Source organism: Microcaecilia unicolor, chromosome 3, assembly GCF_901765095.1.
Source record: "Microcaecilia unicolor chromosome 3, aMicUni1.1, whole genome shotgun sequence".
Taxonomy (NCBI): domain Eukaryota; kingdom Metazoa; phylum Chordata; class Amphibia; order Gymnophiona; family Siphonopidae; genus Microcaecilia; species Microcaecilia unicolor.
Window position 1 is genome coordinate 372,596,232 of NC_044033.1, and position 20,689 is coordinate 372,616,920.

Sequence of the window (20,689 nt, forward strand, 5' to 3'; positions counted from 1 at the left end):
AGAATTCTTTTTCTAGGTTATTCTGAGCTTAAGCTTGGAGATACCTGAAAAGATTCCAGTGCTCCTGTATAGGTCTTTCCAGAGCCTCTGTGGTAATGAACTGATCTTTCTTCCAAGATTACAAAGACCTTGTATGTGCTTTGTTCAATTCACACACTATTGTGATGTCATCCTGCATCACAAATAAGGCTATATGTTTGTGACCAATGTCATGGAAACCATGATTTGGATTGTTGTGAGTATAGTGGTAAACCAGTGTAACCTGGACAGACCACAACAAATAATTTTCCAGTTATTTTTGTGTGTGAGCAAATAAAGATAAATAGATATTATACCATAATCTTTAGAGAGAGATGGCTGGTGTCAGCAGGTCTTCTTTCAGAATCCAGGGACTAAACCTCTAAACAATAGCAGTCCTGATGAAACAGCTGGAGATAAAGCTAACCATGTATGACGTTCACAAACAATATAATCAATAACATTTATTAACAGTGTGAAACACAAGTAAAAATATAAGACCCCAAACAAGACAAATTTCAAAGACCCAAAATACAATTATCAGCAGGCTCAACCAAACATGACCAGTCTCCAAAAAAGGAAGCAGTAAAAGTGCCTGAATCAGCATCTTCCTGCTCACAGCCACCCCTTGAACACCTGGAAGATTGTTTTTAAGCCTTAGCATTAAAAACCCTAAGGTGACAACCAGGAGCTCTTACAAGCTCCATGTAGCAACCTACTTGGTAGACCAGACTTAAATAATACTTTAAAAATAACAAAGAAATAGAGAAACATTTGCCTCACCTCTAATAGGATTGGTTTTTTTTTTTTTTGTTACATTTGTACCCCGTGCTTTCCCACTCATGGCAGGCTCAATGCAGCTTACATGGGGCAATGGTGGGTTAAGTGACTTGCCCAGAGTCACAAGGAGCTGCCTGTGCCTGAAGTGGGAATCAAACTCAGTTCCTCAGTTCCCCAGGACCAAAGTCCACCACCCTAACCACTAGGCCACTCCTCCACTCCATATGCTGGCAAATGTCCGTGGCATAAATCTGCATTTGGATGTTTTTCTCACGAAAACATCCAAATTGGCATTTTTAAAACCAATTTTTAGACGTTTTTCTATGAAGTCCATCAGAAGTGCGTTCAAATCACAAGGGGACGTGTCAGGGGCAAGTTAAGGGTGGAATTTGGGCATTCCTAACACTTAGACATTTTTCAGCCATAATGCAACAGAACAAAACCATCCAAGACTAATACTCAGACGTTTTGAGCTAGACCTGTTTTTATAACGAATAAGGCACAAAAAGGTGCCCTAAATGACCAGTGGAGGGAATCAGGGGTGACTTCCCCTTACTCCCCCTGTGGTCACTAACTCCCTCTTACCCCCCAAAAATGTGATTAAAAACATTACTTGCCAGCCTCTATGCCAACCTCAGATATTATACTCGGGTCCATTAGAACAGCATGCAGGTCCCTGGAATAGTCTAGTGGTAGGTGCAGTGCACTGCAGACAGATGGACCCAGGCCCATACCTCTCCCTACCTGTTACACTTGTGGAGGAAACTGTGAGACCTCCAAAACTCACCAGAAACCCACTGTACCCACATATAGGTGTCCCCTTCACCCGTAAGGGCTATGGTAGTGGTGTACAGTTGGGGATAGTGGGTTTTGGGGAGGGGGCTCAGCAGACAAGATAAGGGAGCAGTGGTGAGATGTGTACCTGGAGCCATTTTATGAAGTCCACTGCAGTGCCCCCTAGGGTGCCCTATTGCTTTCCTGGGATGTCCGGGGGACCAGTCTACTAAAAATGTTGGCTTCTCTTATATCCCAATTGCTTGATTTTGTGCATTTTGCACTTGGACATTTTTGTTTGAAAAACAAAACATCCAAATCACAAAACCTTGTTCAAAACAGTATTTTCAAAAACCAAAGTTAGACGTTTTTCTTTTTGAAAATGACCTTTCTTTCCTATTCAGATTTTGGATGTTTTTTTGCAAAATGTCCAAAGTCAGACTTAGACGTCATATTGAAAATGCTGCTCCACGTCATCTAATTGATTATTTGTCCCTGCTGGAAAATTTATGTGGGAGAGACTACTCGGGCTCTGCATGTACGCTTGACAGAACATAAGAGTTGTCTTAAAAGATTCAGAAGAGAGGCACCTGTCATAAAACATTGTTTGGAATATGGGCATGCTTTTGCATCACTACAAGTTTCTGCCATTGATCATGTACCAGAGGGACTTCCTGACCGACTGAAGATATTACAAAGGGAGCAGTATTGGATTTTTACCCTCAAAACCGAGGAACCATATGGGTTGAATCTCAGAATGGAGTGGAGGGACTTTTTTTTTTAAATTGAGTCCATATTGGACTAGAACATTATTCTTTCTGAAACTGAATCTGAGTTGTTAGCTTGCATATTTGAAGGCCTTACGTTTTTTTGTGGCTTTTTATGAATGAATTGTATCTTCTTGTGTGAAGAACGGGAAGGATATTTTGAATGGCATCATCATTATAATATCGGAAGTGACATTGCGAGTGAACTCATCAATGAAGCATTTAAGGAAATGACTCCGTGGAATTGTTTGTAGGATCCCGGTGGTTTGAAGACAATTTGTGCTGTAACTGGCAAGTACTTTTGTTCTTTTCAACTATATTGGTATCCACTGTTAACTGCTAATTTTTGGATCTCTTATTTTTCACATTTATTACTTACCTACCTTTTGTTTATGCTTGTTCACTGGAGGTTGTTGTATTTTTATCACCTTCTTTGTAGATTCGTTGTTCACACCTTGAGACAGCTGATGATAGCGAAACTCTGGACACAGTCGTTGTGATTGATTTTATATACATGTTTGTATCTTCAACTGAACGAAAAGCTAAGTGTTTGCTTTTTTTCTTTACCATGATTTTGCATAGATCCATTAAAATGTATGTTTCTGTGGAGTTTTAACAAAATCTAGTATCAATGGGTTTTTTTTTATGCCGATGAAGATATTTTGACCCAGTTTAAGCCCTCTTTACCCTATCAATGTTTGTTGGGTGGAGGCTTGGGTGCAGAGGCTTTTTCCCTTACATATTTGTACTTCACAGGAATATAGTACTGCAATAGGACTTTGCATATTATAGGTGAGAAGTTCTTATTTATGAGATGGTTTGGATTCTCTACAGGACTGGAGAGAATCTCAATATAAACCATGCACCTCCAGTTCCGTATCACCTTTACAACTCACCATACAAAAAATATTTGAATTGTGATTATCACCTCAGGGACAGCACACACTCCTTCCATTGCCAGACACTTTGTTTAAATCTTAAATCAGATGGGGGGAGGGGGTTGTGTAATGGCAACCAAAATAAAAATGCTCACATAGTCAAGGCCCTGCTTTCAAATAGGGCTAGACACTTTGCAAAATAACACAAAAACCCTGCAAAAAGACAGCAAACTTACCAGACCTTAACAGCCCTAACCCACATATGCAGAGACAGTGTTACAAATATTACTGGGCCCACCAATTTACCTATTATTGGGAAATTGGAAAAAGCTGTATTGTTACACTTTCCAACACAGACACTACATGCTAGCACAATCCTTCACCCCAGTCGCGCATGAAGAACATGGACAGACCTTCACCTGATACAAAACAGGGGACCACAAAAAAAAAAAAAAAAAACCCAGAGAAAAACTGAAACGAAGAATTTATTTATTTATTTAATTGCATTTGTATCCCACATTTTCCCACCTATTTGCGGGCTCAGTGTGGCTTACAATACAACCCTCCCTTCCCTCCGCCAAAGAAAACCAGACTCTATAAGCAGTGCAATACTGGTGAAAGAGAAACCAAAATACATTTTCTCCTGTACTCTGCAAAATACAGAAATAGAAAAGATGTACATTTCCCAAACCAGATACACCTCAATCTTTAAAAAGTATCAAATATTTTTCTCTCTGCCTTTATTGTTGGGGCATTTTTTTCTTCCTTTTTGGGCTGGTCCCAGTCTTTTTTCCACTTTCATTTTCCCAAAGTTTGTCTTTCCATTCCTTCTCTCTTGTCTTTCTTCCTTTCCTTCTCTACATTTGTCTGCCACTAATCTTTTCTTTTTGTTTATCCCACTTTTCTCTGTGTTTATATCTGCCCATTTGATTTTACCCTCATTCTTCCTTTCTCTCACCCTCTGGTCCTTATTCCCCTTTTCACCTCTGATCTCTCTCTATCCCCTCTCAAGCACTCCTATTGCTACCTCTGTCTCTCTCATTCCCCAGTCTATCACCCTGCCCCATCTTTCATCCACTCCCTAATCCTGCATTTCTGTTCTCTGTACTCAATCTCTCAGCCCTCGCTTACCCTCCACTGTCTCTCGTCTCCTCACCAACCTCAACTCTATTCCTGTCTCTCCTTCCTCCCTTGCCTCCAGGCCATCTACTATTGCCTCTCTTTCACCATCTTTTTAACCCCATTTGCACCCTTAATTAATCCCTTCGGTGACCCATCCCCTTCCTCTCATACCTCTCCCCAGTACCCCCATCCCTTTTCATCCTCTCACCAGTCTTCCAAGTCACTCACACCATGTCTCAACCTTTCTCCACACTTCACCCCCTGCTCGTACCTCCATTTCACACCCTCACTCATTCTCCCAACCTATCAACACACCCTCACTCATATCTACCAACTGGCAAGTCCTCACTATCCCCTCAAAATTCCCACATCTCTTTCCGCTGTAATTCCCTGCTCTGCCCTCCCTAACTTTCCCACTGGATCATGTCCTAGTCATCTTCTGCCATTCTCCTTCTCCCCTATCCCTTTTCTGCTGTTCCCCCACCCCCCTAGGACCATCCTTCTTATGCTCTGTTCCCCTTTCCAACCCTCACCCCACAGCTCATCCATTTTTTTGCTCTTTTCCCCTTCTCACTGCCACCCAATGCACATCCATCTTCTGCCCTGTTGCCCTTTCCCCCTCTAGGCCTATCCATCTACTCTGCTCCCCGATCCCTCTTCTGCTATTTTTTTCTCTCTCCATGTCCATCATCATTCTCTTTGCATCCCCATCTTTCCTGTCCATTGTCCTTGTTCCCCTCCCCATGTTCAGCATCTGTCTCCATATACAGCTTCTTCGTGTCTTTCTCCTGCACCCTGAACCTCCCCCCACCAAGGTCCAGCATCTTTCTCCATGGCACTACAACTGTCTCTCCTCCTCTATTCCCCACTCCCTCAATTAAGCTCTCTCTTCCTTCAACTCCCTCTCCAGTGCAGCATTTTTCTCTTCCCACCCTTGTGTTGTCATCTGTCCCACTACTCCCTTTCCTGCATTCTGGCATTGCTCTCCCTTCCTATGGTCTGGAAATGCATCTCTTACCCTTCCTTCTTACCCACCCACCTCCCAATGTGGTCCAGCATATCTCTCTCTTCCCTGCGTAGTACAGTATCTCTTGCACCCTTCCCCTTCCTTCCTACCCACCTCCCAATGCGGTCCAGCACGTCTCCCTCTTCCCTGCATAGTCCAGTATCTCTTGCACCCTTCCCCCTGGCAATCCTTCAACATTCCTATGGGTCACTGGCAGCATCAGCAAGGAAAACAAGCTGCTTTGGCCAGCCTCAGGAGCATTCCTTCTGTAGTGTCCTGCCTTGTCTGACCCAACTTCCTGTGTCCACATAGGCAGGACACAACAGAGAGAATGCTTCCGGGGCCAGCCAAAGGAGTTTGTTTTCATTACTGATGCTGCCAGCGGCCCACAGGAACATTGGAAGATCACCTGGGGGGGGGGGGGGGGGGGAAGCATGAGAGATACCAGACCACACAGGGCAGGCAGGTAGGAGACATTCCAATGACCATTGAAACTGGGTTGGCAAGCCATTTTTGCATAGTGACACCTATGCTTAAACCAGATATTTTGTTTGAATAATTTTGAACAGATTGGTATATACTCCCTTCTCTTTGTCACCAATCTGCTACAGTAATTGCAAAAGATCTCAGGCTCATGCTTCTTTGTCTCTTGCCACTTTAGAGCTTTGTGCATAAAGTTTATAATCCCTGTTTTGAACATTGTGCCTTGCACCAATCCTGTGTACACACTTGAAGACTGTCTAGTAATCCACAACACTCAAAGCATATTATCAGCTGTTTCCATGAAGTTAATTTGTTAAGGATTTTGTTTATGTGAGAGAGATTTAATTACATAGTAACATAGTAGGTGACAGCAGAAAAGACTTGTACAGTCCACCCAGTCTGCCCAACAAGATAAACTCATTTGTGCTACTTTGTATGTATACCTGACCTTGATTTGTATCTACCATTTTCAGGGCACAGACCGTAGAAGTCTGCCCAGTACTAGCCCCGCCTCCCAACCACAGGTGCTGCCACCCAATCTCTGCTAAGCTTCTGAGAATCCATTCCTTCTGAACAGGATTCCTTTATGTTTATCCCACACATTTTTGAATTCCGTTACCGTTTTAATCTCCACCACCTCCTGTGGGAGGGCATTCCAAGTATCCGCCACCCTTTCCATGAAAAAATACTTCCTGACATTTTTCTTGAGTATATATAAACAATGGTATGGCAGCTGTGGGCTGTCTGTTGCTGAAGAGCAGTGTCACGTGAACTATCTGCACATACTGGGAGTAATTCTATGAGGGGCAGTAAGAATGCAATGCACTAATTCTAGTTTTTCATTTTAAAACAGTGTAGATGTTCAGACATGGTCTACCAGGCTCTGGTATTGATATGGGAAGAAAATATATTTGGTACAGAAAAGAGGTTGTGGGGGGGGGGGGGGGGGTAGGAATTATGGTGCCTCGGTGAAAGCATGTTGCAGAATGAGAAAGTCGCACAGGATCTAGAAAAGGGCTTTAAAAGACTATACAGAACTCAATCAGGGCTGGCACAACATGGTGAGGTAAGCATGACAGGGGGGCACCGCTTACCTCAACTCCCCGACAGCCCTCATTTCGTTCCTGCGCCGCCCTGGGGGTTTTAAATCTTTTATTTTACCCCAGTCGCAGCGGCCGCATCAGTGAAAGCACTGCTCGTCTCTAACCTTCCCTTCATTCCCTTTGTGTCCCGCCTTCTTCTGATGTAATTTTCTCTTTTCACGAGGGCGTGTACTGGGGAACCCCCCCTCCCCTTCACTGAAAACTTGCACTGCAAAATATTTAAGTAAAATACACTCAAAGCTAAGGAAGGGCTACAATCTTATTCTTTACATGCAGGACAACTTGTCCTTGTCCTGCATATCTGTAATAAAGGCCTTGCCTGTACATATTACAGCACTCAGCTTTAGGATCATATGCAAGGAGAACATGCATCAAGATAGAGAAAGTGAATCATTTATTATATCAGCATGAAATCACCGTGACTCATAAGTGTGGATAGGCTCTGGGTCCAGATGTTCTACCTCGTCAAAATCTTATTTCTTTGAAATGTCTGGAGATAGTTCTGTAGTGACGCTCTCTTGCTTGCAAAGGGGAAGCTGATGGTGACTCTTGATCTGACAGAGGTGAATGAGGGTTGAAAATGGAGAGAAGCTTGGTTTTGGGTGCAGATGAATAGAACCAGAGAGTAAAGTGGAGTCCCCTTTATAATTGTCTTATTTAACCCTGTCACATGTTGGGGAAAGTAATTCAAATCACACTACTGGAAAAGGTGCTGAATATAGTTTAAAATAATGCAGCTTTCCTTCAAGGGGATCAAAGATGGCCACACATACCTGAGGAGAGGCAGACTACCTGTTTCTTCTTCTGAAAAATGCCTAAATGCTGTGGTAAGGCAGCAGTTTGAGCCTCCCCGCTGCATGTTTCCCTTATTGTGGGTCCGATAGATCGCCACTTGAGGAGTCTGGGGGCTGGAGAAGTTAGGAGTGACCCAGTGGAGACGCCGGCTTGAGAGAGGAAGTGGCGTTGTCTCCTGGGCTTGAGACGACACTGAGCCCCGACAAAAGAGCTCCTCCCCCGCAACCACAAGGTTAGAGTTCATCCCTCTCTGAATCGATGGTGCCTTCTTTGAGAAGTATGCAAGGCACCATTTTGAGTGAGGCTCAATCGGGGGGAGATTGGAGGAGACAGATTGGAAGCACACTCCCGGGAAAACAAACTTGTTGCAAGTGAGACGGGGGATCGAAGTTCTCCCGAGCTTGAAATGACGTGATATTTCTCAATCTACGCTGGTATCTTTTCCTGACTTTTTAAAGTAAGAAATCTACTGAGGTAACTTTAGACTCTTTATGGTCTTTAATTTCTGATCTAGGTAAGACTTTTCTTTCACAAACTGCTGTTCTTACACAGAAGCTCTCTCAAGTAGAACAGAGAGTGGGAAAAGTTGAAATAGAGGCGAAGGAATTGCACTCAAATGGATCAAATTGACAAGGATTTTTCAAATATTCAAAATGTACAGTTTGCTTTAGTTAAAGACTTGTCTAATTTGAGAAATCAGTGTGAAACTTTTGAAAATGTTGAAGGAGCAATAATCTTCACTTTTTAAACTTTCCAAGGGTAACTACGGTTAGGCCCTTGGAAATGGTGAAGCGTTACATGAAGGGAATTTTGGGAATTCCAGAAGATAAATTTCCTCCTTTTACACAAGCTTACTATCTACCGAGAAAAACAGTGGAACAACAGCAAAATTCTTTGGATGTTTCCGTTATATTGGATACCTCAGATTCAGCATTAGCCACCGCAGTGACTTTGGTTGCTTCGGTGGCACTAACTTTTTTCTTAAGATATCCATGTAAATGTATTATTAGATATAATGCTGTTAAATATGTTTTCTTTGACTCTTCTCACTTGGCAGCCTTTATAGCAACTAAAAGAGTTTCAGGAGATTAATTAGAGCTCTGTATATAATTAATTTCTAGCTCAGCCATAATATTGCCTTTAATTTTTCTTTATTTCTTTCGCTTATTTAGTCCTGGATCCTAATATTGTGGACGTGAGTGTTTATTATATTTCTTTATGAGAGGTTATAATTTTCTTGTGTAACACTTTTCTGTACAAGTGAAATTGCTTGGATTTAATTTGTAAAACATGAATAATAATAAAAAAAAATAATGCAGCTTTTATTTTATACAATTTTCCATTATCAGTTTTTGTTGTACAGAAAATTTTACATGCAAATAAGTCATTACCAATGCAGCAAACTATAACATGTGACCTACTCAGATCCTATTCAAATTTTTAGGATTCAAGCAACTAGCACCCAAATTGTTATGCATTATGATAGGGTCTTTTCAGTCTAGCCAGGCTCAAGGTAATGTTACAGCCCAGGTGGATCCTGCCAGAATTCAGAGAAGGGCACCAAGCCCCTGAGTACAGGTTTATTAAACAAAAATTGACTTTTTTTTCTCAAGGAGGCTCCTCTTTCTTCCCTGGATCTCTCAGTGGCCTTTGATTCAGTGGATTAGAACAACAACCATATGGCGTCAGACCAATGGCCCATCTAGCGCAGTATCCTGTTTCCAACAGCAGCCAATCCAGGACACAAGTACCTGGCAGAATCCCAAATAGTAGCAACATTACAGGGCAAGCAGTTGCTTTACCCATATCTATCTCATTAGCAGACCATGGACTTTTTGCCCAGGAACTTGTCCAAGCTCTCTCACATCTCACTGTGTCTCAGAAATCTAGAGATTACTGCTACCACTCTCACATGGTTGAAGTTATGATTATAGGCCCATACATTCAAAGTGGTTTCAGGAGGAATGCTGTCTTCAGAACATACCATTATTTGTGGAGTCCTGTACTGGCAACTTTGAATAAATCATATGGCATCAGCTCTTACATCTATAATGATGTAGAGATTTTACTTCCCTTCCATTTGCCAATTCACAACAGCAGTCAGGCAGTCATATGCATATGATCGCCTGACTGCTGTTGCAGAATAGCTTCCCAATCCTAAGTTGGTCTTAAACATCACTCAATGTCAGGCCATCTGATTCGGTCAGAGGGACCTTCCAACTCTAGCTCCTCAATACAAGGTACACCTTTTTGTCTTCAGGAATCTATTTGTACTTTAGGTTGTACTCTGGATTCCTCTTTATCTTTTAAGACCCAAATATCAGCAGTTGTCATTATTTATGGAATTTCACAGAATCAGACTGTTAACATCAAGGCTACCCAATTCTAATACTAAGCTGCTTCTGTCATCAGTAATGTAAAAACTCAGCTATTCTAATGCTTTCTACAATGGGCTTCCATTGTTATCTTTCAAAAGGTTACTGCTGGTTCTGAACACCACCATTAAAAAATTCTTTAAGGGGCAAGGTGTTATGATCATGTTCCCCAGTTAATTATTGTATTAAATCTGAAATTCTGTTACTCACTTTCTGCGAGTTACACACAGATCAACCCTGAAATCTGGCAGATTGTCTTACACCTAGAGGCTCATTTTCAAAGCACATAAAGTTATGTAACCAGGTAAGTCTATATGCTTTGAAAATGAGCACCATTATGTTCTTGGCTGCACTCCTTTGCATTCTTTCCTTTTTGAGAGTTAGATTTTACACTACATGTCAGTCAGCCTTTGCGTTCCTAGCCCCTTCATCCTTGGAACACATTGACATTATGTTTGCTTTTGGAGTCGTTTCTTTGCATTGGCTCCCAATTGTACAAAGCTGCTCTTTCAAATTATTGGTTTTAGCATTTAAGATATTTGATGGTTGTGCACCTGGCTATTTTGTAAAGAAACTGCCATCCTATGTTCCCAATTGTCCTTTATGATCCCAGGAGAGAGACCGTTAGCCTTTCCTTTGGGTACAGCTCCACTGTTCGAAAGGGCAAGAGCCCATACTTGTTCCTATTCATTCATTTTTATGGTCTACAATTCCCTCCTTTTGCTTGTTGATTGACTTATTAGAATTTAGACAAACTTTTTTTTTTCTGTTCAAATAGTGATTTCATAGTGGCAGCTGACATTTAGGATTTATAACTTATTATTGTGATTTTGTGTTTTATAATTTTAAGTAAATTTTTTTTAGTTAATATGTATTAAGTTGTGGGTATTTTTTTTTTGCTTGTTTGTTTTTTGGATTATGTGTGTTATTGTAAATGGGAGGATGGGCTAAATATTGAATTAAAAACGTAAATGTATCCTTCAACATTTAAGAAGGAACTGGAAATGCTCCCCCCCCCCCCCCCCAACACATTTTTGGGCAGTCCCAGGGTAAGAGAAGACTCATGGGTTTCTGTTTATTCTCTAGTTGTTAGACAGTACGTGTTAAAAGAATGGTCTTTTTTTGTATGTTTTTACAAAGAAAACAACCTAGCTTTGTAATTTTTGCTTTTAAAATGCAAACCACACCGATAGTCTTATCATGTATTCCATTACCATGCAACCAAAATACTTCTGTAACACTAAGTGTCAATTCTCCTCTCATTTCCAATATCCATGATATATTGTAAGCCACATTGAGCCTGCAAAGAGGTGGGATAATGTGGGATACAAATGCAATAAATAAATAAAATAAATAAATCATGCTAACATGATTTTGTGGGCTAGCAAATCTTTTTAAATATAAATTAAACCTCTTCTTACTGTTGAAGATCCAAGATTCCTTTTCCCCTTCTTGTGAAGGACCAGGAATTATTTTCCTATGTTAGTGGGAAAGACACTATGGTTTGGCACCCAGCCCACACTCTCCCCCATTTACTAAGCCGTGCTAGCAGTTGCTGTATGCTAATGCCGACACAGCCCATTCACACGGCTTAGTAAACAGAGTATTCTGTGTCTTGTGGCATTCTAACATCTCCTTTATAAAAATGTTCATTTTATTGAGACTGTAAACCACTGTGATTTTATCTTGAACAGATGTATATCAAGTGCAGAATAAACAATCCTGCAGAGACTATGAGGGATTAGCAGATACTAGCTTCTATAGAAGCTACCTTTTCATTGATCGAGAGTCAGATGTGCTGAATAATACCCAACAACAAACCCTAAACTTTCAAAGAAAATAATGTATTTAAAAGTTATTTCCATCTTTTCTTAACTTCCGAGGTTATATTTTACAGTTATACCTTCGGTTGGAATGCTGTGACTAACTGGATTGAAGTACACTTCTGTAACATCTCTGCAGCCACCAGGCTCCTCTAATAAGGACAGAAAAGAGGGTACCAATCTGCAGAGACTCCAAATTTAAAAATAAAGAATTTCATGTCACTTTGCAACATGAACTGTACCTCCTCACAGTCACCAATTACAAATTTATAAAGAACATAAGAACACAATAGAAGTGTTGGCCCTGTAGAGTTCAGATGTGTTTTCAGAACATAAGAATAGCCATACTGGGTCAGACCAATGGTCCATCTAGCCCAGTATCCTGCTTCCAACAGTGGCCAATCGAGGTCATAAGAAACCTAATTAGTAGCAACGTTTCATGCTACCAATACAAAGGCTTCCCCCATGCCTTCCCTTTTCCTATCATTTCTCCCTCCACCTCCCCCTTCATGTCTGTCCTTCCAGAGGAAAAGGCACCAGGTTATAGTAGATGGAATGGCGAGGAAAGGAAAAATATAAAATCTCCTTGGGTTTATGACGATAGGGATATAAACTTGGTAATGTTCTTATGACCAATGCAACTCGGTTTTGAAAGAAACAGACTAGATGGAAATACCCTTTTGAAAATTAAGTTGCATCTCTAAATTGTTTAAGGTCTATTTTGTGTCAAGAAGGGGATAGGGATTAGGAGAGTCAAAAAAACAACAACGGAATGTTAGGAATTATTAAGAAAGAAAAAGAGAATAAAACAGATTATTATCATGCCTCTGTACTGATCCAGTGGTGTGACCATATCTTGAGTACTATGTATAGTTCTGATTGCCCCATCTAAAAAAAAAAAAGAACGGTGCTAGAAAACGTTCAGAAAAGTGTGACAAAAAATCCCCACCTCTCTTATGAAGGGAGGCTAAACAGGTTAGGGCTCTTTGAATTAGAGAAAAGATCATTGACTGCAGATATAATGAAGGTTTCTAAAATCATGAGAGGGGTAGAATAAGTAAACGGGGAAAGTTATCTATGGGGAAGTTATATATTAATGTATGTAACTTTGTAAGTCTATGTGCTTTGAAAATGAACCTCAGTGTCATAGGATGTGATCAAGATGTCTAGCAGAGCTGGATACCAGAAGAGTCCAACAACAATTAGTTGGCAGAAGTGGAGAAAGCCACATCTTATACCTGAACCTCAAGAATAAGGAATGGATTTACTTTTGTGATATGATGGGATACAGAATGCTGGGCTTGGCAGTTATTTGGTCAAACCAGTGTGATTGTTATGTTATGCAGACATTCTAAAAATAGAGCACTCACAAGGCAGAGCAGGTTGAGGGGTTCATTGTAGGGTGGATGGTGTCCTGTTCACTGAAGGAAGGACCTCCAGACAAACTGTCACACAGGCAACCGTGGTAGAGTGCTTTTAAGCGTGAGCCTCAACCCTGCACACTATTACTGAATTGCATACCATCTGAATCTGTAATAAAGTACCATTGCTTTATGGACCACACTTAAAACTTAAACTCAACCCATGATAGCAAAAGGGAACTGGAAATTCCTCCAAGTCCCTCTGATCCATTATGCTCATGAGATCAAATGCTGTCATGTTTTAACTGCAGGTGGAAGACATGAGCAAAGTTAAACTAGAAAGAAAATAGGGTGGGGGGTTACAAAAAACTAAGACACAGACTGATGCCCTATCCCCTGTGTACCAGCAATCTGGCCTATACTTTGTGAGTCTGTCTGTTCTTTGTTCCCAGAACAGTATTATTGTCCCTTCTGGTTCTGGAAACAGTTCCTCACCTTTCCTTAGAATGTTTACACATATCACTGCAAATACAGTACATATTTTAGAAAACCCAACTTTAATCTTAGATGTTGTACTGTCGCCTATATTGCTGGCCCAAGCCATGTGCTCTAGCTGTAGAGAGGTTATTGGTATCTGGGACTTACTCCAAAAGGACAACAGATTTGAGTGTTAATCCCTGTTCTAAGAAAGCTTCTCTGTGTAGTCTTGGAAAACTGACTACATTTATCCAGCTTGATCCTTCTGAATGTAACAAAATAATAACAAGAACAAGGGAAGATCTAATATTTCAGAAGCTTTAAGACTGCTGACAGGTCATCTACCCTAGGCAAAATAGCAACAATGTGTGCTCCACAGGAGACTGCACAAAAGTTACCATATACATTCAATTTAAGCATCAATACCATAGGAAATTAGTTGTTCTACCCCTCAAGTGCCTAACTCACCTACCCAGCATGCTATGCTGTATATGCCAGCTGCAAGGAGTAGGGATATGCATGGCAAATACAAGCTCAGAGGGGGAAAGCAATCTCTCCAGTTGCAGCCAGTGTGGGCAGTTTGGGGCCCTGCTCTGAAAATACAAAGGGCATTCCTAACCAGTAATAATACAAGATAGTAGCAAACACACCATGGGTTTATTCAACTAGAGTACATATACAATCCCCCTCCCCTCCCCCCTACTGCTCCACATTCTTTACACGCAGGACCACAGGGACTGAGGTACATGGAATCATTCCCAGGTCTGTGATGACTAGATCCACAAGGTCAGGAGGTGTGACATCATACACCAGGTTTAAGAGACGCAGGGATGGGTTTTGATGCCAGTTTTCCAGCTGGGCCTTTCCCTTTCGGGTCACAATGAGGTCATCAGGATCATCTATATAACAGGGAAGAGGCAGTAAAAGAGGGATTAGTGACTATCTGAAGGGCAGTACTACTTTTCTGTTTCCTCAGATGCAGTATATTTCAGCACTGGGCTACCAATCAGTTCGGTTTTCAGGATCTCCCTAATGAATATGCATACCATCTCTACTTAATGAGTAAGTTATTTTCAATCTAGTTACAAAAATTAATACCACCCTAAAAAAAGTAACTACAAAACCTCTTTTCTATACAACTTTATTTGATTTAAAAATAAATAAATATATATACAGTGCACTCCATTTAAGTGCACATCGGATAAGTGCTTGCTCTGTTTAACTGCATGCCGTACTTCGGTTCTGTTTTTGGCGCCATCAGTTTCTATGGGGCCAAACTTCGGTTTAGCACACCACTGATAAGTGCAAGATTCGCTTATATGCATGGTTTAAGACCGCTCCTCTGCAGGAAAGACTCGGCATTAGCGCGCGCACGCACGGAATATGGAAGCAGATTGGCACATGACAAAGGGGCGATAAATTTTAAATCTCATTGGTTAACTGCCACAGGCAGAATAAGCGAAAGAAAGTTGTTAGAGTGTACACTGGAGTAGTCGTCGTCAACACGCAACTGTAAGACTTTAACACTGGCTGAACGAATAGAAGTTCTTACAAAATTAGAAAACAAAGTCAAGCATCTATTGCTAAAGAATATGGTGTCAATCCCAGTCAAATTTCACGTATCTTGAAGCAGAAAGACCAGCTTCTGGAAGACTGGAAAAACAATACAAATCCACACAGGAAACGTAAACGGGCGAGAAAAGCTGAGGATGTAGAAGATGCTCTTCTTCGGTGGTTTTCTCAAGTCAGGAGCAGATAGTTTCCTGTCAGTGGTCCACTGCTTATGGAGAAAGCTAATCAGCTAGCTGAAAGTCTTGGACTAACTGAATTCAAAGTCACTGTTGGATGGTTGGAAAGATGGAAGGAGAGGAACAACTAGGGTTGCCATATGGCTCCAGAAAAAGGAGGACAGATTGAGCCATTCTGGGTTTTACTTCCTTTGCTTTCAATGGAAGCAAAACCCGGACTGGCTCAATCTGTCCTCCTTTTTCTGGAGCCATATGGTAATCTTAGGAACAACATAAAATTCAAAAAAACGCATGGTGAAAAACAAGACGCTGATGACTTTGGTACTGAAAATTGGGTTGTTTAAGTTCTTCCTACCATCTTGAACGAGTTTGCACCTCGTGACATTTTCAATGCTGACGAAAATGGTCTCTACTGGCGAGCGATTCCTGATGGAACACTTGCATTCAAACAAGCCAAAACTACAGGAAGTAAAACATCGAAGGACCGACTGACGATCCTCCTTTGCTTCAATATGGATGGGAGTGAGAAGTTGGAACCACTCGTCATTGGAAAGAGCAAACAGCCCCGTTGCTTCAAGAATGTTAAGCGACTTCCTGTGTCATACGAGGCTAACGCAAATTCATGGATGACTGGGGAAATTTGGAAGCAGTGGCTAAAGAAGTTAGGCATAAAAGCGTCAGATTTCGTTGCTTTGTGATAATTGTGCTGCTCACAGTGATGACGTCAGGCTGTCTAACATCAAGGTGGTCTTCCTGTCACCAAACACTACCGCTCTGATCCAACCTATGGATCAGGGCATAATAGCCAATTAAAAAAAAAAACATTATTGGTCTCTTGTGCTACGTCGTCTGATGAGCGTTATGGATGACCAGACTGGCAAGGATAAACGTGCTGTTGAACTGGCTCGTAATCTAACACTGTTGGATTCCCTACATATGCAGAAAGAAGCCTGGAATCATGTTACACAGACAACCATTGTGAACTGCTACAAGCGGGCAAGCTTTGTTAAGGATGTGGAGAGGGACGAAACAGATGCAGCTGTTGCAAACGCGTCAGATGAACAGGCTATTGACATCCCAGCCAGTGTTACTGAAGAGGAGTTTCATCACTACGGAGCTGTTGATTACGATCTACAAACAGCTGACGACAGCACTGATGTCCAGATATGCGCCTACACACAGGCAACGGCTGATGATGAAACAGATGATGAAATGAGCAGTGAGGCACATGCTGACAAAATTCAACAACCTCCTGTCACTTTTGCAAGAGCACTGGAGAGTCTCAACACCGTGCGGGCCTATCTGGAGGCCACTGGATGTACTACTACTACTACTTGACATTTCTAAAGCGCTACTAGGGTTACGCAGCGCTGTACAATTTAACATAGAAGGACAGTCCCTGCTCAATGGAGCTTACAATCTAAAGGACAAATGTACAGTCAGTCAAATAGGGGCAGTCTAGATTTCCTGTGCTATGACAGTTTTTACCGTCTGGCAGACGTAGTCTATGGAACTCACAGACACAATAGTGTACAGAGGACTATGACTGATTACTTCAAGTAAGCCTAACGTCAATTAACGGAGACTGTATAACGTCAGTTAACGGAGACTGTATACTGTACATATGTTTATCAGATGTCAAGCTTCTTTGGGTCACAACGGTTAAGTGCATGCTCCGGTTAACTTCATGTATTTCTTTGGTCCCATACCCTTGCACTTAAGCGGATTGCACTGTATATATATATATATATATATATATATATATATATATATATATATATATATATTAATCCTTTATACATTAAATCCAATACAGTTTTCCCTTGCTTATTTTATCAAATACACACTTTCACAACCATTCACTCTCTACCAAACTAAAATGCTATCACACACATTCCCTTAAGTGATGATATGGACACAATTGTATATTACATTCACTATACATCAAAATAAATTTTTGCAGCATCATGCCTTAGCATCCAGTTCTCATAAGTGTCTCACATTTTTCATCTCTGCTTCGCACCGTGGTTGTGTGCCTCTTCTGTCTTTTTGCTCTCTATCTGGTACACACCTGAAACAAAGTTTTACCCACTGCTCTGTATTCCATGGGTATTCCATGTGCATAGCCGGTGCAAGGGCACAGTGCACCCTAGGCAAATCTTCAACTTTAGGTGCCCCCTCCCCCCACCCCAAGATTTTGATAATTAAACTCAACAATCTTAGCCATCCCAACCTAGCCCACCCACAACAATCCTGGAAACATGCATAATTGGGCACCATACTTTTAAATATTAAAACTTTTGCCTTGTATGCGTTGGTGTGCTCACTCTCCTTGCAGCTAAAAGTAATGGCTCCGAGTCTGTGTGGCTATCAGGATCTATTTTGCTTAAACTGTTCCCTACACAATGGCCTATAGTTTTGTTTAATGGATGGGTTGCCCCTGTCCATGTGGTGGTGACAAGCCCAATGTGCAAAGAAAGCCTCTTGTGACTTTCATAATGAGATTTGCCTCCTATTGATTTATTTAACCCACTAAAGAATATATTTTATACAGTAATATAAAGGTATACCTCCATACTCCTTGATACAAAGATTTGATTTTTTTTACTTCTAAAGAACAAAAATGAACTTTAGATTCACTGTGTGTAATCACTGCAGGGGTCAGGAGAATGTGCAATTTTGGTAACGTCCCTATTCATCTACAGAGGCAGATAAGTTTGTCATCAACAGTAGCCCCTCCAACCTTCTCCCCATGCTAGCCAAATTATAGCTGGCTTGACTGGGCTATGTAACCTTAGAAACTTAATTCCTTAGCTGCTTATTTTTTCTCTCTGCAGTACTCTCTCTTTCCCTTCCACCTCCTCTTCCCCAAGTTAGCACTTTTAATTTTGTTACTCTAAACTTGTAAACTGCTTTTCCCCCCTTCTCTATGTTCATATTTTTTAATTTTATTGTAAATCACTATGATACGCCTTCTGCTGTCATTAGAAGTGTATCAAGTTTTGCTAAATAAAATAAAATAAAATAAAATGACTAAACTTGCTACAATTCTACAACAACATAGCCCCTGTTCCATCGTATGAAGGCAATCCAAAACTTCTGATGTGCTCTGAGGAAGCAGGAGGGACAGTGTGCACCTCCTATGTCAGAGGCAGTCAGGGCAGCAAGTGGTCCTTACCCAGCTCATTCGAAACGAAGGAATCGGTCTGAACACGCTCACAAAACTTGTATGTCTCACAGCACACCAGGACTGGCACGTTATATGCTTTAGCCACCAGGGCGATCTGGGAAGTGCCCACCCGCGACATCACATAGCCATTGGCCAGCAGTGCATGGGCTCCCAAAAATACCTTGGAGACCTGTTAGTTAAGGAGACAAAAAAAGCATACCAGGATCTGCAGTTAATCACTGTGTCTGATCCTGGCAGTGAGGCCACACCACATACCCAGAGATTTAATGGCACATTCGTATGATGATCACATGACATAGCTCAGCCCGTCTCATTTACAGGAAGTTTAGTCTGTGCCCTTCATCAGAATATTGTATGTGTGTACTATCTCTCATCTCTATATCTCTTATATATCTAACATAACATAGTAGGTGACGGCAGAAAAAGACCTGTACGGTCCACCAAGTCTGCCCAACAAGATAAACTCATATGCGCTACTTTATATGTGTACCTGACTTTGATTTGTATCTACCATTTTCAGGGCACAGACCGTAGAAGTCTGCCCAGTACTAGCCCCGCCTCCCAACCACAGGTGCTGCCACCCAATCTCTGCTAAGCTTCTGAGAATCCATTCCTTCTGAACAGGTTTCCTTTATGTTTATCCCACACATTTTTGAATTCCGTTACCGTTTTTATCTCCAACACCTCCCGCGGGAGGGCATTCCAAGTATCCGCCACTCTCTCCATGAAAAAAAACTTCCTGACATTTTTCTTGAGTATATATAAACAATGGTATGGCAGCTGTGGGCTGTCTGTTGCTGAAGAGCAGTGTCACGTGAACTATCTGCACATACTGGGAGTAATTCTATGAGGGGCAGTAAGAATGCAATGCACTAATTCTAGTTTTTCATTTTAAAACAGTGTAGATGTTCAGACATGGTCTACCAGGCTCTGGTATTGATATGGGAAGAAAATATCTTTGGTAGAGAAAAGAGGTTTGGGGGGGGGGGGGGGGGGGGGGGAGGAGTTATGGTGCCTCGGTGAAAGCATGTTGCAAAATGAGAAAGTCGCACAGGATCTAGAAAAGGGCTTTAAAAGACTATACAGAACTCAATCAGGGCCGGCGCAACCCAGTGAGGTAAGCATGACAGGGGGGCGCCGACCTCCGGAGAGCGCCACAAGCCATGCTTACCGCCGTTTACCTCAACTCCCCGACAGCCCTCGTTTCGTTCCTATGCCGCCCTGGGGGGTTTAAAATCTTTGACCTCAGTCGCAGCGGCCGCGTCAGTGAAAGCACTGCTCGTCTTTAGCCTTCCCTTCGTTCCCTCTCAGTGTCCCGCCTTCTTCTGACGTAATTTTCTCTTTTCACGAGGGCGGGACACAGAGAGCATATATGTACATGTGGTAGAACCTTTTTTGGGAGGAGACTGGGAAAGAGCTGGGTAATACTTGGAAGAGTTTGGCAATTGGAACCTCTGCGGTGTCTCCTGGGGTGGACAAGTACTACTCATTATGACCAGTCTGTCAAACAAGAACTGCTTTCTTATTTAGCAGTTACCAATTGGAAATCAGATTCTCCTCCCACCCTAAATCAATGGAGGAGGAAACAGAGGAAATTAATTTGAATATTTAACCTTAGCACAACAAGACAAAAATAATAAGGCATGGGAACAATTGGCCCAATTACGGGATTTAATTACGAGCTGGGCAGGAAAGTGGGGGAGGAAGGGATATGGAGAGGGGGGGGGGGAGAATATGGACATAACTACAGAAATTTTGAACAAATGATTTGTGATACTTATATTGTTAAAAGAGGGGGGAATAAGCTGGATTACATACTATGTTTGAGAGTTTATATTTGGTTGCAGTGTATTACTAACTGGATAGGCTGCTTTCCTGTTTTGAAAAATCAATAACACACACACACACAAAAAAAAGATTAAGGCACATAACCCTCATGGAACAAAGGATCAGAACAAGGAAGTGGGGTCCCTCCCTCCACCATTTTTC

At 41.6% G+C, this 20,689-nt stretch overlaps 1 protein-coding gene across 1 annotated transcript in view; it reads right to left on the reverse strand.

The window, feature by feature from the left end:
* Nucleotides 1-11,665: 11,665 nt before the first annotated feature.
* Nucleotides 11,666-20,689, reverse strand: part of EIF2B4 (eukaryotic translation initiation factor 2B subunit delta) — a 94,066-nt gene continuing 85,042 nt past the window's right edge. The window contains 2 exon segments of the mRNA XM_030198585.1: nucleotides 11,666-14,661; nucleotides 18,689-18,869. Of these exon segments, the coding sequence (XP_030054445.1) occupies nucleotides 14,462-14,661; nucleotides 18,689-18,869 (381 nt within the window). The 3' untranslated portion in view covers nucleotides 11,666-14,461.